The sequence below is a fragment of the Peromyscus maniculatus genome, chromosome 2, assembly GCF_049852395.1.
Source record: "Peromyscus maniculatus bairdii isolate BWxNUB_F1_BW_parent chromosome 2, HU_Pman_BW_mat_3.1, whole genome shotgun sequence".
In the NCBI taxonomy this organism is placed as follows: Eukaryota; Metazoa; Chordata; class Mammalia; order Rodentia; family Cricetidae; genus Peromyscus; species Peromyscus maniculatus.
In genome coordinates, this window is record NC_134853.1 from 149,196,624 (window position 1) to 149,215,811 (window position 19,188).

The window sequence follows — 19,188 nt, forward strand, 5'->3', positions numbered from 1 at the left end:
AAGAAGCTGTGAAGGTGGAGACAGATCTTTGCCAGATGTGCAGCATTTGATAAGAAAGCACTGACTGGCTGAGGGTGAAGGTACACAGTAGAATCCCAACACTTGGGGAGACAGATGCTGGAGGATTATTCCAAGTTTGAAGGCTAGATAACAAGACCCTGCCCCCATCCTCCAAGAAAGGCACTCTTTGTAATTACCTGCGGACCTGAGGCTTGTTTTTGTTGTCCTGTATCATTCACTGAAGTGTTAAGAATTTTAATGACCTCGGAGTTAACATGACTTTTTCCCTTTTTTTTTTTTTTTTTTTTTTTTTTTGCCCACGTGGAGACTACTTTCTCCTTGATCATGATGGCTACTTCCTAAGGGAAGGCAGCCCTGCTGATCTTTTATATATTTTTCTCCTAGTCCCCCTACCTCACTGGCAAGTTGTTTCTGTCAGCTTTTTACCTTTTCATGTCTTTTTCTAGGAGCTATTGTTCTTCTTTCCCTCTCCATCCTTCTTCCCAATTCTTCCTCTTCCACTTTTGTGGCAGTACTAGGGGTTGAAACTGGGGCTTTTCACAGGTCGAGTGAGTGCCCTGCCACTGGCCTTGAAAGTCTCCTGCCTATGGTGGCCACCTGAGCAGCTGGAGTCACCAGGCAGAGAGCTCTTATATTTGTTCTTTCTCTGACCCAGTTTCTCTGGTGCCTTGCTCTGAGTTTGTACTAGTCTTCTGCTATGGAGTATATTCTTCATTTTAAAATCATATTTATTATTTTAGATGAGTTTTGTCATTTTTATGAGTATGTCTCCCAGGTAAATGGCTCTTCTCTGGTTAGTAAATGTTCTTTTGTGACCATGAATATCTTCTGTTGGGTCATATTTCAGTTACTCTGGAGTCAGTACCACAGAGATCCACTGACTGTTCACAAATGGTGCCTAGTTAAAGTGGCTGTAGCCTTCTAGCAGAATTATTGAGGAACACAGAGAAGTTAAAGCCCAGATGAATCAGTAGGAAAAGTGGGGAGCAGATACCTGCCCAGCCAGGTCTTTTTGAACAAGCTTTGGAATTTGTCTGCTCCATTGCTGCCTAATGGAGCTCTTTCTCACCTGGGTAAATTCTAGAACAACCCTGTTATTTTTATATATTTGTAATAGAAGCTTACATTGTTACCAGAGTACAGGTGTGATGAATTATATGAGCATTTTGATCCTGTGCACTTCATACAGGTTTATTCCCCCCACTATTGGAAGATAACTATGATAGTTTTTTATTCTCAGGTCACCCTTGACATTATTCTATAGATAAGACTGGCCTTGAACTCTTGATCCTCCTGTTTCCCTCTTCCTAGTGCTTGGATTATAGGGTATACTACTAAACCCTGTCATGTTTTAAAAATAGGTCTCACTAGGTAGCATATGTAGGCTGACCTAGGGATTGCTGTGTGGCAACTCTAATCCTGCCTCTCTTCCCGAGACCTGGAGTTACAGGTGTGTTCCATTACATCTGGCTAGTGTCACTGTTTTTAGAGCCTTAACAAGTCTTTTCCAAGTTTTAGGTTCCACCTGCTTTCACTCGCTTGCTGTGTTGATACATTTTTTCTCTGCTTGTCATGGATCTGTGCAGAGCTTTGCTGCTTTGTAGGGAGTGGGGACTGTCTGGGTGTTTGCTAGCTTTGATTCTGGTGTTGCCTTTTTCCTTTGTCTCCAATAGAACGAGATGGTGCGGGAGCTAGATGGCCATGTCCTGAAGTGTGTGAAAGACCAGAATGGCAACCATGTGGTTCAGAAGTGCATTGAATGTGTACAACCCCAGTCTTTGCAGTTTATCATTGATGCATTCAAAGGGCAGGTAAGTGACTTGGTTTCATGGCATCAGCAAGCATCTCAGACTGCAATTACAAGTAGTAATTTTCTGTGGTGTTAACCTGGCCATGTTACTAGGTCTCTTCCTTTCACTCTCTGGGAGTCTATCATGGGAGTCTGTAGCTGGCATCAGACCTGCTAAGATGAATTTAAATTTTGGAGGATTATTTTTCCATGGCTAGTTGCTAGTTTTTCTTTCTTTCTTTCTTTCTTTCTTTCTTTCTTTCTTTCTTTCTTTCTTTCTTTCTTTCTTTCTTTCTTTCTTTCTTTCTTTCTTTCTTTCTTTCTTTCTTTCATCTATCTATCTATCTATCTATCTATCTATCTATCTATCTATCTATCTATCTATCTATCTATCTATCTATCTATCTATCTATCATCTGTCTATCGCACATGACTCACATCCACCCTCCTGACAGGGTTCCTCTTTGTATCCCTGGTTGTCCTGAAACCAGCTCTGTAGAACAGGCTGGCCTAGAACTCACAGAGATCTGTCTGCCTTTGCCTCCCAAGTGCTGGGGATTAAAGGCGTGCATCAAGACCTGGCAAGTTGCCATTTTCTTATGCCATCACTTTGCTTAGTGCCTCTAAATTGGCAATAATTCTTAGTTTCTTTGCCAAAAATAATACCTTCCTCCCTTGCAGAAGTTAGTGGGACAGAGTGGTAAAACAAAACTCCTTTTTGAGCACATGAATCTGGTCTCTTTTTAAGGCAGGCAGTTATTTCTCAAAAAATGCCATTAAGCTTAAATGGAAGCATGGTTTAGAGTTTTTTTTTTCAGGATGGGCATTTGTTCACTTCCCACGTGCTTAAGAAGACTCAGAACCCCGAGGTTGTTGGGAAGGCACATTCATTCACTGAGGTGTTACACCACTGGAGCTACAGAGGTGACGCAGTTGTTAAGAGCCCTTGTTGCTCTTGCAAGGGCCCTGGATTTGATTCTCAGCACCCATATTACCAGGGGATCAGACTCCTCTTTCTGGCTTTGGTGGGCACACACACAAAATAGAATCTTTTAAAAAGACATTAAGTTAGTCAAAATATACAACAAAATTAAAACAAAAGGAAAAATGATTGTCCTGCTTTTTTTGAGGGAGTCATGGGGAACCCATGGGTTGCAGCTGCTAGCCAAGCACTCCACTATTGAGCTCTGTCTCCAGTCTAGGAGTTGAATGCTATTCTGTTCAAACTGTCAAAGCATTGGCAGATAGATTAGATAAAGAACTACAATCAAAAGAAATAATATGTGGTGGGGAAAAATGAGCCAAAGGTGAATTAATAATTTACAGAAGCACAGATTACCAGTTGGGTTGGGGGTGGGTCTATTCTGTTAGGAAGAAAGTACAAAATGAGGCTCAGAAACAGACAGTTCCCACCATGTACTGCAGAGTGCTTCAGGAATGTGGATCAGCCACTTTTGAAATTAATCAGTGTCTTCTTAGATTTCAGAATTTGTATTTCTTTGATCCAATACTTTGGGCTAACAACTGTATCTGGTGAAAGACCTTAGCATGTTTTAAACAGCAACATCCACACTGAAGTAAAAACTTAAAAATAAAAATTTTTTACAAAGGATGGAGAGATGGCTCAGCATTAAGAGCACAAACTGTTCTTCCAGAAGACCCAGGTTCAATTCCTAGTACCCACGTAGCAGCTCACAACTGTCTGTAACTCCAGTTCCAGGAAATCTGTAGGTGGAGTTTTCCTGTCCCGCAGCCACTCTCAAATAATCACTCAGAGGTTTACATTAATTATAAATGTTCGGCCAATAGCTCAGGCTTATTACTAACTAGCTCTTACAACTTAACCCCTTCTATTAATCCACGCACTGCCCTGAGGCTCATGGTCTTTGCCTCTGTCCCATTATGTATGTCTGACTTGATCTCTATCTGGCTGACTTCTGACTGCCTGTCTTCATCCCATCATTCTCAGTTTTGCTTTCCCATCTAACTTTATCCTGTTCAGCTATTGGCCAGTCAGCTTGTTTATTAAACCAATCACAGAGACAAATCTTCACAGTGTACAAAAGGATTTTCCCTGGCAGAAATCCAGTACCTTCACAGATAAACACAGGCAAAACACCAATGCACATAAAATTAAGAAATAATTAAGCAAACAAGCAGTGCAGGTGTTTGTGGACCAAAGTCTAGGTTTAAAAGTGTCATGCTTTGCCAGCAGCATGCTAGACAGATAGTGAACGCTTAGAAGTGGGTTTGGAAACAAGGTGCAATGAAATAAGTTGCTTTAGACCATGAGCAGGCAATGTCTTTGCAAAGCTGACCTCAGATAGCAGGTGCAACCATAGGGCCATGCAGCAAATGAGGGGGCAAGCACTTGGTCCATTAATTGACTCTTGAGGTACATACACAAGCACTCACCAAATGTGAGATGCCTTTGCTGGTCTTAGGATGCTTCCTTTCTTTTTTCCTTGGTGTTTTGAGGCAGGCTCTCAATATGTAGACCAGGCTGGCCTTGAACCTTGTGATCCTCCTGTCTTTTGCTCTTCTGTGTGATGGGATTAAAGGCATTTACTACATCCTCCCACAATAGTATTTTGACTGGAGATCTGAAGTACTTTCTTACAGCTAGGAAAGGCCAGAATCAAGATTGAGTGTGTGGGCTGAGGCTGCATCTCAGTGGTGTGATAATTACCTAGCATTGGAAAGAATCCCTGGTTCAATTCCCATACCACAAAATTCAAATCAAAACAGGACAAATAAGCGCCCCCCTCCCTCCCCCTTTCTGGTTTTTCAAGACAGCGTTTCTCTATCTTACAGTTCTGGCTGGCCTGGAACTCACAGAGATCCTCCTGCCTCTACCTCCACCTCCCAAGTGCTGGGATTAAAGGCATTTATCCATTACCACCTGGCTGCCCGTGCACTTTTTTATTGCTGTAAACCTACCAGTGCCCCAGCCAGCCTTGTGTGTAGCTATGTGTTTATATGAAAGTGTTCAGATTTATTCTCTACTCTTTGTGTTACGGGCTTCTTTGTGTTCTGCCTCCCTCTGCTGGATGTTTTCAGCCTTTGTCCTTAAGGTTCAGGGGAACACTTTACCAGAGGGCTCCATCTGTAGCCTTCTTTTTGTTTGTGAGGCAGGGTCTCAACTGTGTACCTCTGGCAACCCTGAAGCAGATCCCTGTCTCTGCTTCTAGAGTACTGAGATTAAAGTTACTGGCCACCATGCCCAGTTTCTCTTCCTCCTGTTTTTCATCCTATGTTTTGGAAAGGGAATTGGTTGACACTCTTGATCCTTATTTGATTTTTCAAGACAGGGCTTCTCTCTGTGTAGCCCTGGCTGTTCCAGAACTCGCTTTGTAGACCAGGCTGGTCTTGAACTCTGAGGTCTATCTATGTACCTCTGCCTCCTGAATGCTGGGATTAATGGTGTGTGCCACCACTGCCTGGTGACACTCTTGATTCTTGACTAAGTGGATTTTTTAGTACTTTGACTCTCATTTTCTGTTTCACTTTAGGTTTCTTGGAAAAGTTCGTTTCAGCTAATTTATACACATGTATGAATTCCTAAAACAACCCAGGAAATGGTTTATTAACACCTAGTGGGTTAAACTTACCTGTGAGGCCGAGGGGTGGGGTAAGGAAGTGACAGTACTGAAATGACTGTCTTGGATCTTTCTGCTCCAGGTATTCGCTTTGTCTACTCACCCATACGGCTGCAGGGTGATTCAGAGAATCCTAGAGCACTGTCTCCCTGACCAGACTCTCCCCATCCTCGAGGAGCTTCACCAGCACACGGAGCAGCTTGTGCAGGTACTATGGGTGCCAGAAGAGGAGCTGCAGACCCCCATGGGTTCCTGTAGGCCAGAGTGTGTGTTTTACTAGTAGAAAGTATTGACGTATCATCAATGCCCTTCAGATCTTTGGAGCTTGTGTTCAACACAGCCTAGTTTGTGTTTCATGAATATAGGCAATGATTTGAAGCCCTGCCCTGTGAATTGGGTTTGCACTCACTGTGTTCTTCTGGGTCTCTGCTCTGTTGGCACACAAACCAAGTTTACTGGTTGATTCTTCTGTTGCGATTTGCTTTTACTGCTGATAAAATAATGAACCCATCCATTTGTTGGATGCAAATCTACAGAAAGGTGCAAACAGAGTTTTTGCAGTAGAAGCTAATAAGAAAACATTTATTTTCCAAACACTCCCTCCCCCCATTCTGAAATAATTATAGGCCTCCTTTTTTATAGTTTAGTAATCTGTGAAGAACTTAGCTAGGATGTAGGTGTATAAATATGTATATTAAAAAAATAGTCTGTAGTCTAGTAACAGTGTGTTCTTGTTTTGTAATGAGAAGGAAAAATTGTTACTACCTCTCCATTTAAAAATTATTGCATGTTTCTTCACATTTAGATAAGCCATCATGGTGCTACAAGAGTGATAGATACTGATTATATGGAGGACTTAGTAACCCACAGAACTGTTTTTTATGTGTATTTTCTTTGTTTTGTTGCTTGTTAAATAGGATCAGTATGGAAATTATGTGATCCAACATGTACTGGAACATGGTCGTCCTGAGGATAAAAGCAAAATTGTAGCAGAGATCCGAGGCAATGTACTTGTATTGAGTCAGCACAAATTTGCAAGGTGTGTGCTCTGGGAAGCAAGGATTGGGTTGTACTTCAGTTGCAGAATCTTTTTTCTTGTCAGACCTTTCTCTGTCCCACCAGCCAGCTCCCAAATCACAACACAGAGACATTATTAATTATGAAAGCTCGGCTGATAGCTTAGGCTTGTTTCTTATTACCTCTTATAACTTCAATTAACCCCATCTCTTTTAATCTATGTTCTTTTATGTGGCTCAGTTACCTTTACCTTGTGATGCCATGCTGCTTGTCGTGCATTCTGGTGTCTCTGCCCTTCTTCCCAGCATCCTCTGTGCTTGGAAATCCTGCTAGCTATTGGCCATTCAGCCTTTTATTAAACCAATCAGAGTTGACACATCTTCACAGTGAACAAAAAGATTATTCCACAACACTTTTCCATACATTTCTACGTTGCTTCTTTATTTGTGTGCGTGTCTATGTGCGCTGAGCTACAGTGCACACATGGAAGTTAGAGACAGCTTGTAGGAGTTGTTCTCTTTTCCATCTCACAGGTTCTGGGTATCCAAAACTCAGTTTGTCGGTCTTAACCTCAAGTACAGTTACACACGAAGCCATCTCTCTTGCCCCTTTCTCTTTTATAGTTCCTTTTTTTGGTATTGCCTGCTTTAAATGTCAAGCAGGATCCCAAGTGTGGCTTCAAAGACTTTCCTTGAAGGCTCTTTCCACTCCTTTGGAATTGTCACTGAAATCTGGGGACACTCACAAACAATGTGCTTTGACCCCGATGTTTCCTTGGGGGACATTGTCAGATGATCTCCACTCACCTCTCTCTCTGGCCTGAAAGGGGCAGTTTGCCAGACCCATGCAGGCCTCAACTTCTCAGCTTCACAGAGCCAGACTTGGGAAATCGTGGCCTCCATGCCTTAGCAGGGCAGTCTTCTGAGCCAGTCATTCTTTCTCACTGCTCATAGAACACAGTACTGATTAGTTCTCCAGGATTTTCTTCCCTGGCATTTTTGTGTGATTTCCTCAACAGATAACATGACTCATGTTTGTCAGTGTTTACATTGATGTTCATTAATACTCACTTTAATTAGTGAATCTTTTTTACATATTTATTTTTTAGAATTCTGTGTGTATGTGTGTGCTTGAGCCTGTATATTCCTGGTGCTCATGTGGAGTTTGGATGACACCTTGGTAGGGTAGATTAGACTCTTTCCTATCCTGTGAATTCAGATCAGGTCATCCGGCAAGCACCTTTAGCCACCATGCCATCTAACTGGTCCATTCATGAGCTCTGCCAGTACTGCAGCCTAAAATCAAAGCCTTTATGTGTAACTTAGTCTAGACAAGCCAACAGGCAGTGTGCCTGCATGGGGGTCACCTTTGGAGTTGTGCTTATTGAGTACAGTCTGCTTTAGGTAAGTGTAGCCTCTTTTTAGCCTTTTCTCCTTGAGGGTTTGGGACGTAGAGCTCTTCTCTGAGCCATTGGCAAAGCCTCACTGAAGTGCGATCTTAATTAGTCTTAGCAATACAAGCCTAGAGTCAGATATTAGGGTGAAAGCTGAAAGATCAGAGAAGCAGAGCAGCAGCCACTGTCGAGTTTTTACCTCCAGGAAATCTCAGACCGAACAGGGGTGGCAGGGGATCCTGTCTTTATGAATCTCAGACAGAATGGGGCCAAGATCCTGTCTCCACCTCCCTAGTGCTGGAATTAAAGGCGTCAGCCTCCCATGTGTGTTATTGGTTGTTTTTGCTCTTTATGCATTTGGGGGGCCCACCACCTAGGTCCCAAATAAATCACACATGGAGGCTTATTCTTAATTATAAATGTCTGGTATTATCTTGGCTTGTTTCTTGCCAGCTTTTTTTAACTTGAATTACCCACCTACCTTTTGCTTCTGGGCTTTTTCCTTTTCTTACTTCTGTAATCTTGCTTTTACTCTGTGGCTGGCTGGCCCTTAGCATCCTCCTCTCCTTGCTTCTTCTATTTATCCTCTCTGCCTACCAGCCCCGCCTGTTTCTCTCTCTTGCCTCACTATTGGCTGTTCAGCACTTTATTAGACCATCAGGTGTTTTAGACAGGCACAGTAACACAGCTTCACAGAATTAAACAAATGCAACATAAACAAAAGTAACACACCTTAAAACAATCTGCAACACGTGTGCTGGAATCAAAGGCATGATCTTCCCAAATGCTTGGATCAAAAGTGTGTGCCACCACTGCCTGGCCTCTATCACTAGTAGCTAGCTCTGCCCTGGTGGCACGCTTTAATCATCACAACACAGACAAAATGTCATTCAGCACCTCAGCTTTCATCAACTCCTGTGTACTGGCTGCTGCTGGTCTGGGGCTCAGTGCCAGCAGTGCATGCAAAACATTCTTGTTTGTTTTTGTTTTTGGGATAGGGTTTCTTTGTGTAGACCAGGCTGTCCTAGAACTCACAAGAGGTCTACTTGCCTCTGCCTCCTGAGTGCTGGGATTAAAGGTGTGCACCACTCTGTTGTTGACTTACACAGCTTTGGGCCCAGGGAACTGAGGTGTCATCTAATAAAGGCAGATAGCGTGAGGAACCACTGTGTGTGGTGACTAGCCATCAGTCTGGCAGCAAGGCATTTAATGTTAGAAAACTATGCCTTTTACTCCTTTCCAAGAAGAGGTATTTGAAGTGTTCTCAAGTGCTGACAGAAGGAAGGCAGGGCCTTCTGTGCTGTGGTCCAGCTTGAAGTTCCTTCACCGAGCCCAGAACTGCTGCTGCCGCCACTGCTGCCACCACTGCCGTCTGTATCACGGTCACTATAACAAAGAGTCTGCTGTCAGGCCTGAGTTTACAGGTGCAGGAAAGCATCCTGAGTCTTGCTATGGGTTGGAATAGTGATTGTAAGTTGGCTGAGCTATTAGAAAACTGCTGTGAACCTTGTGTGTCCATCTGTTCAGTTCTCGAGCTCATTACTATCATCTGTCAGCAGGTCAGGGCCCTCTCCTGTAGCCCTGGGGCTCGGGTGATTCACTGTTGGACACCCCAGTGTTTAAGACCAAAACAAGAATGTTATAGAGCCAGACCCTAGGCAAATGAGTTCCTCATATGTACCATATCTCCCCTCCTTTCCTATCCTGACCTGCATAGTCTAACCTTTTCTGATTGTTCTTCCTAATTTTTCTCATGACAGCAATGTTGTGGAGAAGTGTGTCACTCATGCCTCACGTACAGAGCGTGCTGTGCTCATTGATGAGGTATGCACCATGAATGACGGTCCCCACAGTGCCTTATACACCATGATGAAGGATCAGTACGCCAACTATGTGGTCCAGAAGATGATTGATGTGGCTGAGCCAGGCCAGCGGAAGATCGTCATGCACAAGGTAAGCAGATGAGGTACCAGCTCAGAGTTGGGTGAAGGACCAGATGGAACGGACGGCAGACGTTGGGCTTCTTGGTGTGGCTGTACCAGGCTTGTCCTTGACCTCCTCTTCCTGTGTGGGGTCACTGTGGTCTCCCCGTATTTGCCATTCCTTCCCTCAACTCAAATGTGGGAGTCCTGTTTCTGGGTCTTTGTTTTAAACTTTTTTCTTTTCTTTTTTTTTTTTTTCTTTTATGGGTATGGATATTTTGTCTTCATACATGCCTGCAGTGTTTTTAACACTTCATTGAGCATGTGACGGTGCCATGATGCTGTCTAGATGATGCTGATGTGGGCTTTACCCACCAAGCCATCCTGTTGGTCCTTGGAAGCATATTTCCTGTTTTTGCATATTGTTTTTGGGGTTGCCCAAGCCTGGTGCATGCTAAGCTAGCATTCAGCTACCAAGCCACATCTCCAGCCCTCGCTTGTTTATTTGTTTGGGGGGTTGGTTTGTTGACAGAGCTTCATTGTGTAGCCTAGGCTGGCCTTAAAACCATGATCCTCCCGCCTTAGCCTCCTGGGTGCAGGAATAGCAGGCATATGCTACCACACTTGGCTGTGTGTGAGAGAGAACATGATTACGTGAGGTAATTCCCTCCCTGGTCTCTGAGATCAGCTCATCAGTCCAGGGTGGCCTGCTTCCTGGGTCTCCTTTTCTTGTTCCTCTTGTTCACTGATTCCACCATACTTTCCTGCAAAGGCCTGGTCCCTGCCGCTGGCCCACAGTGTGATAGACAGGAGCAGTAGAACACAGTGCTGCCCATGGGGCAGGCCCTCACTCCACCCATGCAGAATCAAGGCTAGGGAGAGGGAGACAGGAGAAAGGGAACAGAGGCCCGAAGAGCCAGCTGCTGTGAGTGAGGGTTGATAGGAGAGCCACCTAAGAGGCTCACAGGTAGGGAAGGCACAGCACAGCTGTTTGTGCCGGGTGGTGCCAAGGCCTCTGGCCTGCACCCCTCAGCCTTTGTGCTCTGAGCTCCCTCAGCCTTGTCAGTGGAGGGGTTGCTGTTGTCTGGCAGTGATGACCCACTTGCCCTCACTGAGGACAAAGTTCGATAATGAGAATCTTTGTTATGGACTCGTTCTGAGCCAGGCAGAATCCCACCAGCTCTGATTCAAACCCATTCCACCATCAGCCAGTGGTGCACATGGTGGCAGTTGAAAACTGTGGAGCTCAGGGCACTTGGGGCTGAGTCTCACAGCTGGTTGGCTGTGTGTGAAGGTGCTATGAGGCAGGGCTGGTGTGTGTGTGTGTGTGTGTGTGTGTGTGTGTGTGTGTGTGTGTGTATAGGAACTGGAAGCACAATTGTTGATTAAGTGAATACTAAGCCTGTGGCTCTAGCCAGCTCCTCTGAACAGAGTTGTCCTGGTGCTCACTGAGGGAGTGTGCACACAGGCACAGGAAAGCCAGGAAAAGCAGATATAGGAAGGACAGGAGAGTAGAGTGTGGGGGAGTGCTGCTTACAGAGTGTATGGGCAGAAGGAGGGCCCCTGGAAGGAAGGACATTTGAGCACAACTTTCCAGGAAGAGGGCACAGTAATGAAGACTTGGGGACCTGAGAGGGGACTCTGTTTAATATTTTCACTGTGTGGGCTTCAGCAGGCATGTGAAGGCCAAAGGACAGCTTACTTGCTGGAGTCAGTTTTTTCCTTCTGCCCTGTGGGTTCAAAGGATGGGACTCAAGTTGTCAGGCCTGGTGGCAAGTGATTTACCCATGGAGCAGACATTCAGGCCCAGGACTGTGCTTTAAATAATTGTTCGACTGTTGTGCCACCACTGTCACTTGGAGCAGGGGAAGCCATGAAAACAGTTGAGTAGCCAATAGATGGTAGCATTTTTCAGACTGAAGAGAAGTGGTCAGTGGGAGCTAGAATCGAGGAGAAGGAGGGCCGGGAACTGCTTACCCTCTGCTAGGTTATGTGGCAGAAGAGCAGAAAATAACATTTCACGTCTTACTAGTCCAAGTTAAAAATGGAGTACAGCAAAGCTTGGAGAGTAGAGGAGAGAGAGAGAGAAGGGACATGTGCAGGTTAAGAACTGTGAAAGCCAAATTTTGTATGTGTGTGTGTGTGTACCCAAAGCAAAGGTGCTTGAAGCTGGGGGCCTAGTGAGAGAAGCTTTGTTGAGGACATTATCATTACCACATCCGGGGGTGCAGCACTCTTGGATCCTTTGGATAGATAAGCTTGGGAAGGGATGTAGTTTGTTACCAAGCCGTTGTCACTGAGGGTACCAGGGCAGAGGTGTGCTGTTTCCTGGCCTGTGTTCTGTGTGGGGTCATGGCAGTTTCTGGAGCCCTTGGCCCTTCCTTGCTCTGAGCTTACACTTGAGCGGACAAACTGCTGACCCTGTAGGCTTCAAGGTGGGCTACTGCCTGTCTTCCCCTGGCATAGTGCTCCTTGAGGTTTGTGTGCAGTGTGAGATTCCCTGTGTGGAAAGATTAATAGCTGAGCAGAAGGAAGTCAGCACTGCTAAGTATTTAGCATGGCCCCTGAGCTCTAAGTGAGGTTCCCCTCTCACCAGGATGTCCAGGAACAGGTCCAGGGCAGGGGTCACAAGAGAGTGCCCACAGGAGTGACCAGAGCTCGGGTCGGAGGAGTAAGGGGTGGGGAGGTGACTGGTGCCAGAGATGTGTCACAAGCAGTTGGAAGAGTGACTCTGGGTTAAGGCTGTCTGTCCCTCACTCGAGCTTGTCTTGGAACTGCAGAGCCACCCTGTATCTTTCCTTTTCTCCAGCTGCACTGGTACAGTGTCTGTCCGTCTTCCTTGTTTCTATCTGTCTTTCTCTCTTATTTATTAGTATCTTAGGGTTTCTCTTGCTGTGATAAAACACAATGACCAAAAGTAACTCGGGAAAGAAAGGGTTTATTTCATCTTTAAAAACTCTTGGTCTACTCTGTTATTGAAGGAATTCAGGGCAGGAACCTGGAGGCAGGAACTGATAAAGAGGCAATGGAGGAATGCTGCTTGCTGGCTTGGCTTGCTCAGCCTGATGGCTTATAGCATCCAGGACTACCCGCCCAGGGCTGGTCCCAACCACGGTGGCTGGGTCCTCCCTCATCAGTCATCAGTCAACAAAATGCACCCCAGTTGTGCTCACAGACCCACCAGGTGGGGGCATTTTCTCAATCAAGGTTCCCTCTTCTGAAGTAACTCCAGCTTTATCAGATGACATAAAAACTAGCTAGTACAATCGACCTCTTGTCACCTTGACACACAATCACATTACTTGTAAAGCATAACCTTTCCTTTCTTGTTCATCCCCAGGATCTCATATTAATACTAACCTCACAATACAAAAATCTCGATTTTTAAAAGCCTTGCAGTCTGTATAAATACGTTAAAAGTTGTATTTCTTTAAAATATTCAGAGTCTCTCAGCTGTGAGCTTCTATGAAATCAGAATAAGTTAAATACTTCCTTGTTCCAAGAGGGAAGAACCAGGGCATTGTCCCTCTAATTAAAGCAAAACCACAGGCCAGCAGTGTAAAGCTCAGAGTCAGACTGGGTTCCTCCTGAGGGCTTGGACAGCCATCCACAGCCCTACAGTTTATCTCTTGGGCTCAGGCTGGCTCAATTCCATAGCTGCTTTTGTCCTGGGCACTCATCCCATGGCACGGGCGTCTCCAAAATGCTGGGGTCTCTGCATTGGGCTCTACCTTCTCACCAGTAACCTCTCCTTGGTACTCTTCAGGGATTTTGACTCTGCCACATTGGTGCCAAGCCTCAACTTGTCTCATGACTCCTTCGGTTTTAGGCCTTATACCAACACTCAGGCTGGCCTTCCCCACTGGCCCTCCTATCCTTTCACAGTGACAAGCTTCACCTTTCTTTATGACCCCTTCCTTCAAAACCAGTACCACCTGGAAGAGCCTTACACATTACCAAGGCTGGCTGCAGCTTCTGTGTGCTGACCCTGAGGAAATACTCTTGGAAGATTTGGCTTCACTGGTGCTGGTTGCCTTAATCATGCCCCAGCTAGCTAGTAGCAATGTACCAGCAAAGCAAAGGTCTCACTTTAATTGCTAATTAAAAATATCACATGAATTATCCTGATAAAGTCTTTGCTTTTCTCTGAAGCTTCACAAGCCAGGCCTTTATCACCTGTACTGCTTACAACATTCTCTTCCAAGCTCCCACAGAAGCCCACTGAGTTCTAAGCACACAATGACTTTCCTAGCCCAAACTTTGGGTGGTACCACAATCCTCCTTAAAACATGGTCATATCTGTCATAGCAGTAGCCCTGATTTGGTACCAATTTCTGTCTTACTTAGGGTTTTTATTGCTGTGGTAAAACACTATAACCAAAGCAACACGAAGAGAAAGGATTTGTTTCATCTTATAGTTTGTCCATTCAGGGAAGTCAGGGCAGGAACCTGGATGTGGGAGCTGATTCGGAAGCCTCGGAAGAGTACTGCTTGTTGGCTTGCTCCCAGTAACTCGTTGAGTCTGCTCATAGCACGAAGGTCCATCAGTGCACAGCGAGCTAGGCCCTCCCACATCAACCATCAAACAAGAAAATGTACCACACAGATTGGCCCGTAGGCCACTCAAGTGGGGGTATTTTCTTAGGTGAGGTTCCCTCTCCCAAAATGACTCTGTAACTTTTGTAAAGTTGACATAAAAACTAGCCAGACAGTCGGTCACTGCTAACTGGAAGCCTTCCTGTGCCCTGGAGAGGCAGGGATCAGGTGATGAGTTCAAGTGGATAGTTCCCCAAAGGATAGATACACTAACTGCCAGGACAGCCTGGTTTTCTGTATGCCTGTGGGCGGGTGCTGTGCAGCTGGCTGGCATGTGCTGTTCTACCCTGGGTGGGTTCCCTGTCCTGTGTCAATACCTAGCGTAAGAGCTCCTGTCTTTATTTCATGGCTTGCTAGCAATAAGAGGACAAAGATACCTTTGTGGGGTGAACCATGTGCACCATACAGTCTGTATCTGGGAAGGTGCAGGAGATAGATGGATGTCTCAGGCCTCTCAGGCCGGTGTAACACACACACTGTCGTCCTCCAGATCCGGCCACACATCGCAACTCTTCGAAAGTATACCTATGGCAAGCACATCCTGGCCAAGCTGGAGAAGTACTACATGAAGAATGGCGTGGACTTGGGGCCCATCTGTGGCCCCCCGAATGGCATCATCTGAGCAGTGCACCCATCCCTGTCCTGCTGACCTCACTGACCCTGGCAGATCCAACCAGCAACCAGAAATGCCCAGCGTAGAGTCAGAAGTGGGCAATGGTTGCTCTGGGATTACTCCCTCCTCCAAAAAGGAATCAGATCCACTCGTGGAAAGGCCTTTGTAAATTTCATTTTATTACATATAACATGTACTAATTATTTTTTTTAATTGACTAATTGCCCTGCTGTTTACTGGTGTATAGAAACTTGTACATAGGTAATCAGTGTACATGGGAGGCCACATGTTTTGTTCTATGTTGTATCTATATTCCACATGTGGACACTTTCAGGGTGGTTGGTTTAACAAAAAAAAAAGTTTAAAAAAAAAAGACAAAAAAGGTTTTTAACTCATTTGCCTTGTGGCAAGTTTTGCAAATAGCTCTTCCCCACTTCCTCATTTTATTAAAAAACAAAACTGAGAAATTTGAATTTTAGTTAAATGACCCTAAACTGGCATTTAACACTGTTTATAAAATATATATATACATATATACATATATACATATATGAAATGGGAACGTTTCAGAGTCGCTAAAGCATCAGCCTGTGACACGGAGTTCATGACACTTTTTGGAGATGACCTCACGCTGAGGAAAGTGGAGGCCGCAGATTCAGGCGGAGTAGGAGCCACAGAGGCCCAAGGCCAGTGGGGCCCAAGGCCAGTGGGCAGGGCTGTGTGCTGCCTGTGGGGTTGCTTTCTGTGAACACTGAGAAGCAGGATCTGATTAGCTAGCATGAGAGAGAACCCAGCTCTGCTCCTGGTCTTGCTTCTATAGATACATAGTGTACACTTGTGTAGACTTTGCATATATACGGATTTGTAGTATTTTCCTGTTTTGATGTCTAATCTGTATCTATAATGTACCCTAGTAGTCGGACATACTTTTGATTGTACAATTGTACATTTGTATACCTGTAATGTAAATGTGGAGAAGTTTGAATCAACATGAACACGTTTTTTGGTAAGAAAAGAGAATCAGCCAGCCCCGTGCACTCGGTGTATATCCACCTTTTATGGTCGTAGCAGATAGTGTTGTATATTGTAAATTGTAATTTCAACCAGAAGTAAATTTTTTTTTCTTTTGAAAGAATAAATGTTCTTTATACAGCCTAGTTAATGTTTAAAAAGAAAAAAATAGCTTGGTTTATTTGTCAGCTAGTCAAGATGGTAGTGAGAGCCTTTCTAAATGTTACTTCAGACGATTCAGTTCACACTAGTGTTCTTTTTTTTAATCCTAAAAAAGTAATGTTTCGCTTATTTTGTGATAGTCAAAAAGGACGTGCAGAAGTTTCGCCTGCCCCTTCCCCTGCTCAGCGCCTCCCCTTGTAAAGTGACTCGCCCTCCGTTTTGTACAGATGAGCTGTATTTTGCATTTTGTCTACTTGTAAGTGAATGTAACATACTGTCGATCCTCGTTTGAATATAGACTGTAACACTACACGGTGTACATTTCCAGAGCCTTGTGTATATTTCCAATGAACTTTTTGCAAGCACACTTGTAACCATATGTGTATAATTAACAAACCTGTGTATGCTTATGCCTGGGCAACTATTTTTTGTAACTCTTGTGTAGATTGTCTCTAAACAATGTGTGATCTTTATTTTGAAAAAATACAGAACTTTGGAATCTGAATTTGCTGTTTGTACTCTGCTCTCACTCTCCACACCTGCTCAGGTGAGCCCTGCTCCAGCCTGGCCTCTCTGTAGCCCCTGGGGTGGACAGGAAGGGTGGAGTAGTGGGGTGGGGTGGAGCATTGAGCTGATGGCTCTTGAGCCTGACTGGACTTGAGGGGTTGAGTTCAGTCTGCCTTGTGCCTGATTTCCCAATGTTAAAGAGACACATGCACATGTGTGAGTTCACCTGTTCACCCCGAAAGGAAATCCATGACAGACAAAAGAAATGACTGTACCAGAATCTGACTTGGTGAACCAGTGAATTTTTATTGGGGCGTTACTAACCAGAGTGTGGGTGACTCAAAAACAGCTGCATCACCACAAAGCAAGCCCCCCCCCCCCCCCAATGGTGTAGCCCTGGAGAGCTCTGCAGAGCACATGGGGGGTGGGTTGGGAAGGTGCCTTCTGGAATCTTCAGTGTCTCCTTTTCTGGGTGTAACCTTTTGCTCATGAGCCTCCCCTCCCTCCTGGAGGGACATTTCAATTAAGAGGAAACTGCCAAACAGGCCTAGTGTCTGTAATCCCACAGAGGGAGGCAGATCTCTGAACAGCCTGGTCTACAGAGTGAGTTCCAGGACAGCAGGGCTACACAGAGAAACCCTGTCTCAAAAAACAAGAGGGAGAGAAAGAAGGAAGAGAAAACTGCCATCAGTACCCAGCTAGCTTGGAAGTCCCCTGGTACTGATCTGGATCCCTTTCTGCAAGCCAGTGTCCGTGGCTGACTGTCCCGTGACGCCAGCCTGCAGGATCCTCTGCATTTTGGGCCTTGAAAAGTTTGTCTTTCCTGAGACTGGATTGTGGCCAGCATCTAGCCTGCTCCGTTTACCCTCAAGTTGAGAACCTCTTTGGGTTCACAGAAGTAGTGGTGCCTATCCTCAGGATGTACACTCAGATGTTCTTCAGGAGGCACCCTTGGCAAAAACTGCCAGAGGTGGTTTTAGCCAAGAAGGCCACTCCACCTCTGAAATTTCACCTGGCCCCTTCCTGCATGTAGCCGTCAGCAAGCCCTCAGCCGGAATTTGAGGCCAGAAAAGGAGGAGTGTTTCCAGTTGAAGGTTTGATTCTGCACAGGTAGCTGGAGTTAGGTCACACCCCAGTTGTTTCCCAGAGCAGGTATGTGCTGAGAGTCTGTGAGCCCCTCCTGGGAGAGGTGACCATTGCCTGGGCCTGGGTTGCAGAGCAGCTCAAGGCTCTCATTGTCCCCGGCCTCTTCCCACTTGTATTTGCTCAGTTTGGGTTCTTCCTTTAGCATCTCAGTGGAAAGTGCGTGTGTGGAAGGAAGCCTGCTGGAAATGGAATGGCCCCTAATATCAAACCTTGAGTGTTTGAGGAGTCTTTAGGGAAGATGAAATGCAGTGTTGAATCCTTGCATGCCCCTGAGACCGAATTCTCTGTAAAGGGGAAACTGTCTGAATCCTGACTGATAAGCATGTTCAAAGGCAGTTGTGGAGGTGGAGGTTATGCAGCTGAATTAGTGCCCAGTGCGTCATGTCACAGGCAACATCTGCATTTCCCCTATTTAGAGTGAACAGAGATGATGCAGAGCCTCTCCCTCCCCCCAACCTGGTGGCTATGCACAGAGCATGAACTATTTTATGGGCTCAAAAGCTCATCATCTCCCCCATAAGAGGCTGAAGCAGGAGGATAGAGTTTGAACTTAGACTAACTACAATAACAGATGGTCTCAGAAACAGGAGAAAAAAACAAAAAACAAAAAAAACCAACAAACCCAACTGAGGCAGTGCACATTTACAATCCTAGTACATGGCAGGTGGAGGCAAGAGGCCCAGGAGTTCAAGGTCATCGTGGCTACACTGAGCGGAAGGCCAGTTATGGTTGGGGAAGCTTGGAGGGAATGTATGATCCACACAGCACAGACACAGATCAGAGGACAGCCTTTACTTGTCCATCCTTACCTTACAGCCTTGTTTGAGGCAGGTTTATTTTGCTGCTGTATATGCTAACTGACCCAGGAGCTTCAGGAGCTTCTCGTGTCTCTGATTATCACCACGGCAGGTGTGCAGGATTACTATTTCTGGCTTTCCATGGGCTCTGGGGATTTGAACTCATATCCTCACAGTTGGGTGGCAAGCTCTTTATCCACTGAGCAATCTGCCCAGCCTGGGACCTGTCTGAAGCAAACAAAAACTGTCATTAAGTAAAGAAGTCCATCCAATGTATCTCATTGGACACCAGCTCTGCCGCCACCACAAGGTATAGTTTTAGCATGCCCCTTTCAGATCCGAAAGCTGAGGTTCCACATGTTGATGGGACACTCAGCCCACTGCATGAAAGCCTCCCTCTGCAGGACTGTTGGATGGAGCAGGCTGGACTGCAGACTGTCCACCCCTCATCCTTGTGCCCTTGGTGCAGAAGAGACAGATGAAGTTCAGGTTTCATGGGCATTGATAACCAAGCCAGGGTTTTATCTGGGTCTTCTGATGCCCTGGACCCAGTGCTCTGTTTATGATATCTTGCTCTGCCATTGCCTGTGTGGGTGAAGGTGCTTGCCACCAACC

The 19,188-nt window shown here is 45.4% G+C and overlaps 1 protein-coding gene and 1 non-coding gene across 51 annotated transcripts in view; both read left to right on the forward strand.

Annotated features, from left to right (window-relative positions):
* Pum1 (pumilio RNA binding family member 1) overlaps window positions 1–16,628 on the forward strand; it is a 127,303-nt gene extending 110,675 nt beyond the window's left edge. For all 50 annotated transcript variants that reach the window (XM_076565235.1, XM_076565227.1, XM_042271957.2 and 47 more), the window contains 5 exons: window positions 1,695–1,832; window positions 5,492–5,617; window positions 6,327–6,448; window positions 9,580–9,772; window positions 14,828–16,628. In XM_076565235.1, the coding sequence (XP_076421350.1) occupies window positions 1,695–1,832; window positions 5,492–5,617; window positions 6,327–6,448; window positions 9,580–9,772; window positions 14,828–14,959 (711 nt within the window). In that variant the 3' untranslated portion in view covers window positions 14,960–16,628. The remainder of the gene's footprint in view (window positions 1–1,694; window positions 1,833–5,491; window positions 5,618–6,326; window positions 6,449–9,579; window positions 9,773–14,827) is intronic.
* Window positions 10,825–10,907, forward strand: LOC121827741 (small nucleolar RNA SNORD103/SNORD85). The gene has a single exon (XR_006070042.1). It is a non-coding gene; the product is annotated as a small nucleolar RNA SNORD103/SNORD85 (small nucleolar RNA).
* Window positions 16,629–19,188: the final 2,560 nt, after the last annotated feature.